The sequence below is a fragment of the Chiloscyllium plagiosum genome, chromosome 3 (genome assembly GCF_004010195.1).
Source record: "Chiloscyllium plagiosum isolate BGI_BamShark_2017 chromosome 3, ASM401019v2, whole genome shotgun sequence".
Taxonomy (NCBI): Eukaryota; Metazoa; Chordata; class Chondrichthyes; order Orectolobiformes; family Hemiscylliidae; genus Chiloscyllium; species Chiloscyllium plagiosum.
In genome coordinates, this window is record NC_057712.1 from 111,868,011 (window position 1) to 111,881,238 (window position 13,228).

General features: G+C 40.6%; 1 protein-coding gene across 2 annotated transcripts in view; it reads left to right on the plus strand.

Moving 5' to 3' along the window:
* The window catches only part of armc2 (armadillo repeat containing 2), a 247,514-nt gene that overhangs the window by 136,485 nt on the left and 97,801 nt on the right, over window positions 1–13,228 (plus strand). Inside the window, exons 9-10 of one of the 2 annotated variants that reach the window (XM_043687090.1) lie at window positions 4,857–4,959; window positions 11,479–11,702. The exons of the other annotated variant lie outside the window; for it this stretch is intronic. Of the exons in view, the coding sequence (XP_043543025.1) occupies window positions 4,857–4,959; window positions 11,479–11,702 (327 nt within the window). The remainder of the gene's footprint in view (window positions 1–4,856; window positions 4,960–11,478; window positions 11,703–13,228) is intronic. 2 annotated transcript variants of the gene reach the window in all.

Below are 13,228 nucleotides of genomic sequence, written 5' to 3' on the forward strand. Positions count from 1 at the left end.
TCGTGTTGCCATGGTCTGGCGATGGAGGAGGCCAAGGACCTGCATGTCCTTGGCGGAGTGGGAGGGGGAATTAAAGTGTTCAGCCACGGGGTGGTTGGGTTGGTTGGTGCGGGTGTCCCAGAGGTGTTCTCTGAAACGTTCCGCAAGTAGGCGGCCTGTCTTCCCAATGTATAGGAGGCCACATCATTTACTGCATCCGATGCAGGTCTTTGGCCTCCTCCATCGCCAGACCATGGCAACACGGCCTTGTAATCTTCTTCCTGACCTCTCCGCCCCCACTCCCTCTCCGGCCTATCACCCTCACCTTAACCTCCTTCCACCTATTGCATTCCCAATGCCCCTCCCCCAAGTCCCTCCTCCCTACCTTTTATCTTAGCCTGCTTGGCACACCCTCCTCATTCCTGAAGAAGGGCTTATGCCCAAAACGTTGTTTCACCTTCTCCTTTGATGCTGCCTGACCTGCTGCGCCTTTCCAGCAACACATTTTTAAAATCTATCAAACCTAGCCTACATCCTGGTATCCCTACTATGGGGATGAGCGGGGAGGTCTTATGTAATTACCCTCATTCTGTTGCATCATTGTCCATGCTTTGATCGTGTCAATGACGATCAGATTTTTACAATACTCATTGACAGTTCTCATCCTCTCCATAAATAGCAAATTAGTAAGGGGACAATTTGCATGGGAGGCCTCAATGTTGAACCACATTGACCTCAAATCCTGACAAGCCCAATCACTCACATAAGACAATAAAGAACTTACTTGATATTATTTGAACTCTGGGAGGTCTACCCTCCCTTGTGGAAGCTGCAGCTTAGCAAACTTAATAAGAGGGCACCTGCAGCGCCAAATGAAAGCCCCAAGCCAACCATTAAGTCTCTGCAACACTTGCCTAGGTAACACCAGAGGGAGCATTCACATGGGTATTAATCGGCGAGGAAGAACATTCATTTTGATCAAGGCTATTCGACCCAACCAGGATATTGGTAATACCTCCCAATGCTGAAGGTCCTGTCTTAACTTCTCGAGCAATTGTATGAAATTAGCTTTGTACAGTTGGTGAAAGGCAGGGATAATGAAAACACCAAAATATAGAAAACCTCCCTGTGACCACCCAAAAAGAAATAGAGTTCTATTTTCAAGATCAGGTACTCCCAGAAGAACCCCCCCCAACACAAACAAGGCCTCTGATTTTGCAAAATTAATTTTATACCCCGAAAAGAAGCCAAACAAATTAATATTTTGTGTTAAATGGGGCACAGGCAATGTTGGGTTAGCCAAAAAGTGAAGAACATAGTCTGCATAGAGAGTGATTTTATGCTCTCCTATTCTCACTTCTGGGGCAACTATGTGGGGGTCCTTCCAAATAGCCTCTGCCAGCGGTTTGATCGCTAAAGTGAACAGCAGTGGCAAAATGGGGCACCCTTGTCGGCTGTCGCTACCAGTGCTAAAATTATCTCTTTTTATGCCACTTGCGAGAACCGCTGCCATAAGATCGCGATACAACTGCCGAACTCACCTGGCAAAAAACCATGCCCCTCTCCCCCATCACCCCAAGACATAAAATAGTTACGCCCACTCCACCCAATCAAACACTTTTTCCAAATCTAGGGAGACTACCAAGCCCAGGATCGCCTTTGCTGGCATACCTGGACCATATTCAACACTCTTCTCATGTTGTTAGAGGAGCTGCGACCTTAATTAAACCTGTCTGGTCCTCCTTTACAATAGAGGGCAATACCTTCTTCAGCCTCAACGCTCATGTTTTTGAGACAGAATTTTAAAATCCACATTTAGCAGCAACATGGGTCTGTATGAGGCGCAGTCCTCAGGATCTTTCCCTCTGTTAAGAATAAGGAAAATATTAGCTTCCCTGAAAAAGGTCAGGAGACAGTCCTGACTGTACAAATGGTTATACATGCCCAGCATTGGCTCAGCCAACATGTTTATAAACTTCTTATAAAACTCACTTGAGAATCTGTCTAGGCCAGGCGCTGCGCCACTTTGGAGCTGCCTTGTCACCTCTTGTATCCCTTGTGTTGTCAAAAGGGTATTCGAAAGGGAAATCTGCTCCAAAGTTATATTTGGAAGATCCAAGTTCTCAAAAAAGGATTCCAACCTTGCCATCCCATCCTCACAGCCCTCTGCATAAAATTTCCTAAAAGCTGCGTTGATCATTTTGGACTCACGAGTGGGAATACCAGTACCCTCTCTAATGGACATGATGGATTGAGTAGCACTCTTCTCCCTGGCCAGATATGCCAAGTATCTACCTGGCTTATCACTGTGCTCAAATAGTCTTTGTTTCACTGTCTGGGTGAGCATGGAGTTCAGAGCAGCCCAGAGAGCTGTAATCTGCTGTAACTTAGTCACAGATGGTCTGTCATAATATGCCATGTTGGCTACCTTCAACCGGGCCTCAAGTATACGCTGTTGATCTCTCCTCTGTCTCTTCTGGGTCACTGAGTGTGAGATAATTATACCCCTTGAATAGGCCTTGGCAGTCTCCCAGAGCACGGATGGGCTACTGGCTGTACCTTAATATCCCAGAAAGTCTTAAACTTCCTTGTGAATCACTCAATAAGCTTACTTTCTTTCAAAAGAAAAGGATCCATGCGCCAATGCCGCATATCTGTCCCATTATCCCTGATCTCAACCTCCAAACATACTGCCGCATGGTGTGAAATGGCTGTATTCCCAATTTTAACAGGTTAGTACCAAATCCAAAAAAGTCAGCGGGTCAGAAGCATATCGATCTTTGTGTGGCACTTGTGCAGGTTGGAGAAGAAAGTAGATTCCCTTCCTTCAGGGTGAAGACATCTCCACACGTCCACCAGCCCCAACTCCCCACAAAGGTCCACTGTTTGGATTGCGGAGAGATGCCTGAAAGACCCCTTGGCATCCTATCCACCTCGGGATCCATAAGATGGTTGAAGTCTCCACCTATAATTGTGTGGCGCACTCCAAGGGGCATCAGCGTGGAAAGTGCATCAATAAAAATTTGAGGAGCAGTAGACATTCAAAATGCTGTACTGCTCCCCATATATTAGGACTTTGAGGATCACAAATCGGCCATGCTCATCCTTAATTTGGTCTGTCAACTGGAATGGTAGATTCTTTTGTATTAGTATAGCCACTACTTTACTTTTGGAACTAAAAGGCGTGACTGTAACTTTAGATGCTCCTTATCACCTAAGTGGGTTTCTTGTAGCAGAGCAATGTTGACCCTCTCCTTTCTGAGACTCCAGAGCACTTTCTCTCTTTTAACTGGTGAGTGACTCCCCTTTATGTTCCAGGTACATCATCTAAATGAAAAACTACCCATAACCGTCTAAAGCGGCCCATGACCCCCCGAGAGGAAGAACCCTACTCATAATGTGCCGAGTGGAGACAAAAAAAATTAATAAAATCTAAAAAATAACAACTACAAACACTACCAAAGCAAAAATTCTAATAACTACTTCTAAAAAAAGCAAAGACAAATAACTGGAGATTGCTTGCTCACAAGGCGCACTCACCCTACGCACTAACACCTCCATAGCTCTTCCAGCTGAAGCTGCACCCCAAACCCAGACAAAACGGAAACAAAGAAAACATACATCTTTATACACATGGAAGTTGGCATTCAAGCCAACCCACCTATACATCGACCCCACTTGTTGTCAATAAAAGAAATGACCACCCCACCCAAAAAAATGGCGATAAAAGAGACTATCAAAAATAACAAGAAAGAGAAAGAAGAAACAACCCCACATATTACAGGAACAAAGCCAGGTAGACAAGGCAAACAACAGAGAACAAAGGAAACACTATTGTCCAGAGTAGTTGACCCAACCAGTCTATTTTAAAGTATCTAGGAAATCCTTTGCCCTCTCTGCTGAATCAAAATTATGCATGGGGCATCTTCCAGGGGCTGGTTGAAGCACAACACTGCCAGGTACCTTACAAAATATTGAATGATCAAGTGTCTCAGCCTCTTCTTTACTTCTTCGTAAGATTTCCTCTTTCAGATCACAGCCTCAGAAAAGTCCTGAAAAAAACATGATTTTTGACCCCTTGTAGATCAGGGCCTGTGGATCTTTCCCCAGTATTTTGGAAGCTTCCATAACCATTTGTTTATTTCTGTAACATTGAAATCATGTTAGGACAGGGCAGGGGCACTGGTCCAATCCGGTGAGCCCACTCAATTTGCACCTAGCCAGATTTGGCTCCCGGTCCCAGGAGGTGCGGGAGCCATTGGTCCAGGAAGCTAATCAGCTGATCTCCCTCCCCTCGTTCTGCCAACCTGATGATGCAGATATTTCTTCTCCGACCTCGATTGTCGAGTTTGTCGACCTGCTCGATCAAGGCCTGCACCTGTTCTTCCAGGGCCTGGATCCAACCCAGCAAGGATTTTGTCACGGTCTCTGATGCCGCGGTTTGCTGCTCCACCTCCTCCATGCACTGCCCAAGATGTTGGATCTCCTGCTCATGCTTTTGTAGGACGGCCGAGATTGGTTCCAGGATATTATTTTGACAGTAAATAAGTATACAGCAAATTTATGTTAAACTTCAAAACTAACATGATTAATAAAAATATTATCATCAATTCAGCACACTACTGTTAAATAGAAGCTAAAGTTGAATGTCCAGTGTTAACTCTGCTACCAGACAGCTTTTTCTTATTGTACTTTTGATTGTCTACTTTATATGCTCTGAAATCTTTAATATGCGCTGATGCCCACAAACAATTTGTGATTGTGATGCCATTATTAAAGACTTATAGATGTTAACTTCAAGAATATTCTTAGGGTATCACAATTGAATAATTTTAATTTTGTACTTCGTGATTTTCATGTCATTTTTTTGTTTCTAGCTGAAAGTAAGTGGCAGAAATCTCCTTAACATTTGTAAATTGATGTTCAAAGTTAGTAGGAGTGAGAATAATGATGTTCTATTCCAAAATGATAACATTTTGGGTAAGTTACACTTCTCTAGAATATTTAAATTGTAAAATATTGAAAAATAGATCTATCATGATGGAGAATGCAATACTGTAATATTATATATTATTATGCTGCTGAATGCGATCAGTCATTTTGGAAAATGTAGTCTCACATTAATTGGCTTTTTTTTAGTTCATGGAACATTTTATGCAGACTGTTTATCTTTCATTTCTCAGTTATCTCTTTGTGTGGTTTAGTATCACCAGTGAGCTTGGTTGAATAATGTGCAATAATATTGCAGCTTGAACATGAATCAGCAACATAATTTGACATTTTCTCTTGTAAAAATTAATTTTAAGCCTCATTATTTTTATCCCTCAAAATCCTAATAACAAGTACAACTTCAATATCTGTATAGGGGAGAATTTTGCAGCCTAAACTTACTTTATTATCATAAATCTAGATTTACAATAATGAATGCTGGGACAATTTGTAAATCAGTATTACAGTACAACAACTCAATTTAACATTACACCTTTTAACACAGGAAGATATTCTAAAGCTCCTCATAGCTTTTTTAAAAATAGAGACATTGGAATGGGTGATCAAAAGCTATGTCAAAGGTGTGGGAATTTAGGAAAGTGAGAGAAGTGGAAAGGTTGAGGAATTTAGGGAGAGAATTCTTGAAAATGTGGCCAAGGCAGTAGCCAAAGCTAAAGGTTGGTAGGATCCGCTGTACTTTTAGCAAAGTTGCTACAATGAACCAGATCAGTTCTGATGAAGTTCCTGACTGATATTAACACTCAGTTAGATTGAATAGATGGATTAAAAAAATGGGATTAAAGTACTGTGAGAACACTGTCGGTAAATGGGATTAGAACCATTTATTTGCATGAATGATAAACACTGGCATAAATGAATTATTCCTTTTATATACTGATATTGTATAACTACCATCATAGGGAATTTAACAGTATACCATAAATTAGGGTTTCCAATAATACTCCACAAAAATTATAGTAGCCAATGGGGAGAACTCTGAGGAAATTATGGGAGAATACATCTGTGTGAAGTAATGAGTAGGATTTTACACTATGCTCAAAATTAGAGTGGTGCTAGAAATGCACAGCAGATCAGGCAGCATCCGAGGAGCAGGAAAATCAATGTTTCAGGCAGGAGCCCTTCATCAGAAATGGTGCTGACCTTGAAAAAAACTGCCAAAGAGTTAGAGAGCTACCGAACATCAAATTCCCCCATCTCTATGACTCTATCTAGTCCTGACATTTAATTTGGTGCCACCTGCAGGAATTCTGGGTTCCATCAAGCAGGCTCATTAGCTAATCAAATTGGAGGATTCTCATAGAAAACAACCCAAGAATTAAAACCCACAGATTACAATTTAGTTTTAGTCATTTTATTTGCTCATGCTAATCAGAACAATGTCTATTAAATTGAATACTTAACTTAGTTATGGATAGTATTAAAAATAGCTAATCCTTTGCAGTGAAATCCATCATGTATGGCACTATCACTGTGCCAAATAGCAACTCAAGACTTGAGCATCCCTGACACTGTGAGACATCGTCAGCAAAATTGTACTGTAACACAATCAACAACCCCATGGCTTGGCATATTCCCCACTCACGTATTACCATCACGCCAGGGGACCAACCCAGGTTCAATGGAGAGTACAGGAGAGCAGGCCAGGAGCAGCGCCAAACTGTAAAAATGAGATGTCTACCTGGTGAAGCTACCAAACAGGGCCACTTGCATGCCAAACAGCGTAAACAACACAGGATAGACAAAGCTAAGTGATGCCACAACCAATGACCTCCAGTCCTGCCACATCAATCATGAATGATGGTAGACAATTGAACAACTCACTAGAGGAGGAGGAGGCTCCACAACTATCTCCATCCACAACGAGGGAAGAGCCTAACACATCAATGCAAAAGATAAGGCTGAAATATTCTCAGCAATCTTTAGCCAGAAGTGCTAAGTGGATGATCTATCTTGGACTGTTCCAGTGGTCCCAAGCATTATGGATACCAGTCTTCAACCAATTCAATTCACACCACGTGATATCAAGAAACCGTTGAAGGTCCTGGATACTGCAAAGACTATGGGCCCTGACAACATTCCAGCAATAGTACTGAAGACTTTTGATACTGAATATGCCACTCCACTATCCAAGATGTTGCAGTACAGTTATAACACTGGCTTCTACCCAACAATGTGAAAAATGCTCAGGTATGTCCTGTATACAAAAGCAGGACAAATCCAATCTGGCCAATTAGTCTACTACTGATCATTAGTAAGGTGACAGAGAGTGTTTTCAAGCAGGACCTGTTGAGCACCTGCTCAATGATGCCCAGTTTGGATTCCTCAAGGTCACTCAATTCCTGACCTCATTACAGCTTTAGTTCAAAAAAGAGGTGAGGTAAGAGTGGCAGCCCTTGACATCAAGGTCATGTTTCATTGAGGGTGTCACCAAGGAGCCCTAGCAAAATTGGAATCAGTGGGTATCAGGAGGCAAACTCTTGTACTGGTTGAAGTCATACCTGGCACATAGGAAGATGGTTGTGGTTATTGGAAGTCAGTCATCTCAGCTCCAGGACATCTCTGTAGGAGTTCCTCAAGGTAGTGATCTACCCCAGCTGCTTCATCAATGACATTCCCTCCCTCATTAAATCAGAAGTAGGGATGTTCACTGATGATTGCGCAATTTTCAGCACCATTAGTAACTCCTTGGAGCCTAAAGCAGTCCATGTTCAAATTCAACAGGATCTGGACAATATCCAGACTTGAACTGACAAATGACAAGTAACATTCACGCCACACAAATGCCAGGCAATGACAATTTTCAATAAGAGACAATCTAACAACTACTCCTTGCTATTCAATAGTGTTACTAACACTGAATCCCGCGCTATCATTATCCTTGGGGTTATCATTGACCAGAAACTCAACTGGACTTTCTACGTAAACACAGTAGATCAGCGAAATACTGTGGTGAGTAACTCATCTGACTCCTCAGAGCCTGTCCATCATCTCTAAGGCATGGGTCAGGATTCAGAATAGATTCCACTTGCCTGGATGGGTGTAGCTGAAACAATACTCATGAAGCTTAACATCATCCAAGATAAAGCAGCCTAGATTGGCACCACATTCACAAGCATCCACCTCCTCCATCACCGATGCTCAGTAGCAGCAGCATGTACTATTACAAGATGCACTACAGAAGTTCACCAAAGATCCTTAAACAGCATCTTCCAAACCCATTACCACTTCCAAATAGAAGGCCATGGGCAGCAGATATATGGAAACACTACCACTGTAATTCTACTGAAGAATTGTGCTCCAGAACTTGCCATTCTACTATCCAAGATGTTGCTCGGCCATCTGCCCAACAATTGTCCAGATACATTCCATACACAGGAAGTAGAACAAATCAAACCTAATCACTTACTGCCCCATCAGTCTACCCTTAATTCATCAATAAAATAATGGAAAGTGTCATCAACAGTGTTATCAAGCACTCACCTTAGTGACTTGGAAATATATTGTTGTTCACTGTCGCTGCATCAATACTTCTGGAATTCCTGCACTAGGGGCATTGTAGGTCAACCTACAGCATATGGACTACAGCCATTCAAAAAGGCAGCTCATTCCCCCCTCTCAAAAGCATCTAAGGACGGGCAATAAATGCTGGCCAGTGGTATGGACCAGGCCAGACCTCCTCAAAACATTTCAAGAAGGTAGTCAAGACTCTAACTTCTCTAGTTGTTTTAAGCACATGTAATTTGGATAGTCCAGGAGTGATGCAACTGGTCAAACTACCCAGTTTTAAATAAAACAATTTGTTTATAGATTACCGAATGAAACACAAGCAAAAGAGAACAGAATATAGAATAACTTAACCTGTTTGAAAACCCAAGCGACAACTTAATGATGCTGTTCCAATTTCTTGCAACATCCCATAAACACACCCCCTTGACAAAAAGGTAAATTCAAACACAGGTTCTTACAGGAGAGATGTTAGAAAGAGAGGATCAGCCAGGGACATTGGCTGAAACATGGAACCTCTTTTTTTCCCAGCAGCTTCTTGGGGTGCCCAACTAAAACTGAACCAAACTAGAAAAATCCCTGAACTGGGAAAATCAGCCACTGCCCTTTCATTGTACAAATATTTTTGAAAAACCCAAATCAAAAGGCCTCCTCTGATTGTTGACTTAGGTGGTATCTGTTAGCCATTATTAAAGTAGCTAGTTCAGGCATACTGGCACCTCTGCCTTTATGACTCCTCTCAAAAAATACCAAGGCCAACATAACTTAGTTGAGGGAGCAGCATCGTCACACTAGCTAGTGATGCATATGTTCCACGATTAAATAAAAAAATAGAAAAAGATAGTAACATTCTTTGGTGTTCATTCCCACTTTTCAAAGAATAACTATATTCTTTAATTCTGAGTGCGTGTGCGACAAAAAGAATTCTGGTCTGGGTAAAATTGAACTTGAGACTGACAAAAAAAGCATGAGTGATTGATTTTTAGGAAAGAGATACCTTGAGTACAGGCTAAGTACATTCCAGCAATAGTGAAAGATAGGGGCTCAAAAATCCTGGCAAAAATGGACTCTTTGAATGATAAGATGATAACAATTATGATAAAGCAAAAACAAAGATGTACGATGTGTTAGGTGAATTCTTCAAGTGGAAACCAGCTCAAATGGAGTGGGTTGAGAGGACAGGTGAAGACAAAAGTACATTTGGCAAAACGAGAGTATAAAAATAGAATGGTAGTCAACATAATATGGAACTGATAAATCTTCCACCAGTGGGCAAATTGTAGGCAGGTATAAAGAAGTGGACTGAGTCCTATTCGCGAGAAAGAAGGTGACATAGAGTAAAAGATGCAGGGCAAAGTTGGAATATTTAATGAGTATTTTGTGTTGGTATTTAGTGAGGAAGAAGAACCTTACATAATATCAGTGGAAGCAGAGATAGTGTAGACAATGGAGCATGTGAGAGTTGAAAGAAAAGCGGTATTGGAAAGGCTGCTATGCCTAGCGCAAATAGGTCACATGGTTTGGATATTTGCATCCCAAGTTGCTGAAGGAAATAGGTGTGGATGTAGCAGAAGGGCCTGTCTTAATCTTTCAGTTTTCCCTCAATATGGAGGAGGTGTCGGGATTGAAAATAGAATACGTAACATCCATATTCAGAAAAGTGTGTCAGGACAGACCTAGAAACTACAGGCCAATTAAATTAACATCAGTGGTGGGTAAGATTTTGGAATCCTCAATTAGAATAAAACAAACAGGCATTTGGGAGAAACTTGAATTTGAGAAATAGTTTGATAAATTGTCACATAAAAGGTTAAGTAAAAAACTGAAGCTCTGGAATAATATGGTCAGTATCCAATTGGTCACAAAAATGGACTTAATATGGAAAGTAATGGGTTATGGTGGATGGTTGTTCTTTGGACTGGAAGGTTATAGACAGTGGTGTTCCCCAAGAATAAATGTCTTGGATAAATGGATCTTGGAATATAGAGTTCAATTTCAAAATTTGCCAGACACCAAACTTTGAGGAGTTGCAAACAGGATGATGTAATTACCTGTAAGAGGATGTAAATTAGCTAATGTAATGAGTTGACAAGCGGCAAATGGAATTTAATAAGGAGAAGTGTGAGAGGACAGATTTTAGAAGAATGTATAGAGAGAGGAAATAGAGATTTAATGATGCAGTTCCAGAATGTCCAGGAACAGAAAGACTCAAGGACGGGTGAAAGTTATAATGAATCTTTATGAAGCTCAGGTTGGGTGCCAAATAGGGTATTCCATCCAGTTGTGGTCACCACACTTTAGCAAAAATGTAAAGGTCCTTAAGAGGAGCAGAGAATGACTTATAGTGGTTGTTTTAGTTACAAGATTAGATTGGAAAAGCTGAGGTTCTTTGCTTTATAGCAGAGTTGATTAAGGTGAGAGTTGATGGAGGTGTCCAAGTTTATAATATGTTTAAATAAGGTAGACGAGGAGAAATGCTAGATAGGAAAGGGGATTTTAAGATTTTAGGCAATAGATATAAAGGGTTGTGAAGAAGAACCTTTTTACACAGTGATAATGACCTGGAACTTACTGTCCATGGGGATGGAAGTTGGATTAAGTTGCTTTTCTTCACATGGTGTCTCAGATATTGAAAGTACATTATTATAAGTACTTTCTTGTATCTATCAGACAAGTTGTAGGGTACATAGCCAAACAAATTAAATGAATATTATTTTTATATAACATTATAATAATTAGTGTCTAGAGACCTGACACCTATTATGTTATACCTAAAATGCATCCTTCTCTAAGGACTGTAATGTTTATTATACAACTTGGAGGAGACTTAGCCAAGAGCATAATGACACAATATAACAGGTATAAAATTAGATTTTTGACTTTTTAAGATATTTGTGAACAGAATGTAAATGAGAGATATTGGTTAAATAACTTTAATCATTTATACCAATTTAATAAAATTAATAAAGAGTATATTTTCTGCAGATTGCTTGATGGAGGTCTTCAGTTTTACAGATCCAATTGGTAACATTGATGCTTTTTTATACTGTATGGGAACAATCAAGTTCCTTTCTGGAAATATAATCCTACTCAAAGACCTACTCAACAAAGGTTTAGTTGAGACTTTAGTGCGGTTAATGAAGGAGATTAATGATGTCAACAGAACAAGTGACACATATCTTTGCAGCTCAGGACATTTATTGGTCCAGGTCAGTAACATTGTGATAAGTTAATTTGTATAGATTGTGCTGTCACTTTTCACAGTCTCTGTCATTGGTGTTTAATAATCATGAGATAAAGAAATGTGAAAATATTCCTCAGATTTTCACCATATGCTACACCCTCAAAGCACTGCTTTTCTGTTGATGAATGTACCCCTCTGTAACATCTATGAAGCTTGTCTCATCTTACATCATAATTCCAAATGTTTTCCATCATACTTTTCCCTATTTCATTACTAAATTTATTTATTCATTATTGTGTTTATAGCACTGTATTTTTGTCTTCCTTCTCAAATCCTAACAATATTTAGTGTATTTATGGATTACTAACAAACCTAAGTGGTGGATCTTTCCCAGGCCTTGAGCAGCATGGCAATGCCAAGACAGTTCGGAAAATATAGTGAGAATACAAAAATTAGATTCACGACATTGAGAAAAAAAAGACAATTTTCCCATTAAGGTTTAACCAGTAGTAATGAGCAGCAACTATCTTATTTCCAAATACTTGCAACTCATTTGTAGTTAGTCTCACCTCATTTCGATCCAGCTTCCTACTTTCTTGAGTAACTAGACAGTGTCAAATCCTGACACAAAGGTTTGCTCACCATTTGCTTCTCTGAGCCTTGTCCAGTTGCACTAACACCACCATTTTGCTGCAAGCTCCCAGGACACATGCTCCTCCACGTTTCCACACGCTTCTCCTCGATGCAACTGGATACCGCTGAATTATGGGCCTTACAACATCATCTTGGCTGTTTTTGAAACAACTTTCACACTGGTTCAACCTTTCAGAACTTCGATTTGGAACTAATGGATACTGATGTCTTGCACTCTTCTATGCGATTGTTTTGGCTGCAGGGGCACTCACATGTCATGCATCTGCATAACATGCCTCTTAACTTGCTTCCTTAATGCTCAATTACTTGTGGTTGACTTTGGCCAGCTTCTTGTGGCTTGCATTGCATTCTGCGCACAGGATTATCAGCCATAACATAAAAGCACCAGCTTCTCTGGCTTGTATTTCTGTTTAGTGCAGACAAAGAGGCATCCGGAGCACTAAACACTTCAACAGGGGATGGACATTTTGATGTATGGCACTGTGCTATGTCAATTTCATTTCTACATAATAGAACAAAACAGAGAACAAAGAACAGTACAGCACAGTACAAGCCCTTCAGCCCTTGATGTTGTGCTGACCTTTTATCCTACTCTAAGATCAAACTAACCTATATACCCTTCATTTTACGAACATCCATGTGCCTATCCAAGTGTCGCTTAAATGTCCCTAATAGATCTGACTCTACTACCACTGCTGGCAGTGCATTCCACACACCCACCACTCTGTGTAAAGAACTGACCTCTGACATCTCCCATAAATCTTCCTCCAGTCACCTTAAAATTATATCCCCTTGTGGTAGCCATTTCTGCTGTGGGAAAAAGTCTCTGACTATTCACTCCATCTATGCCTCTCATCATCTTGTACACCTCTATCAAGTCGCCTCTCATCCTTCTTT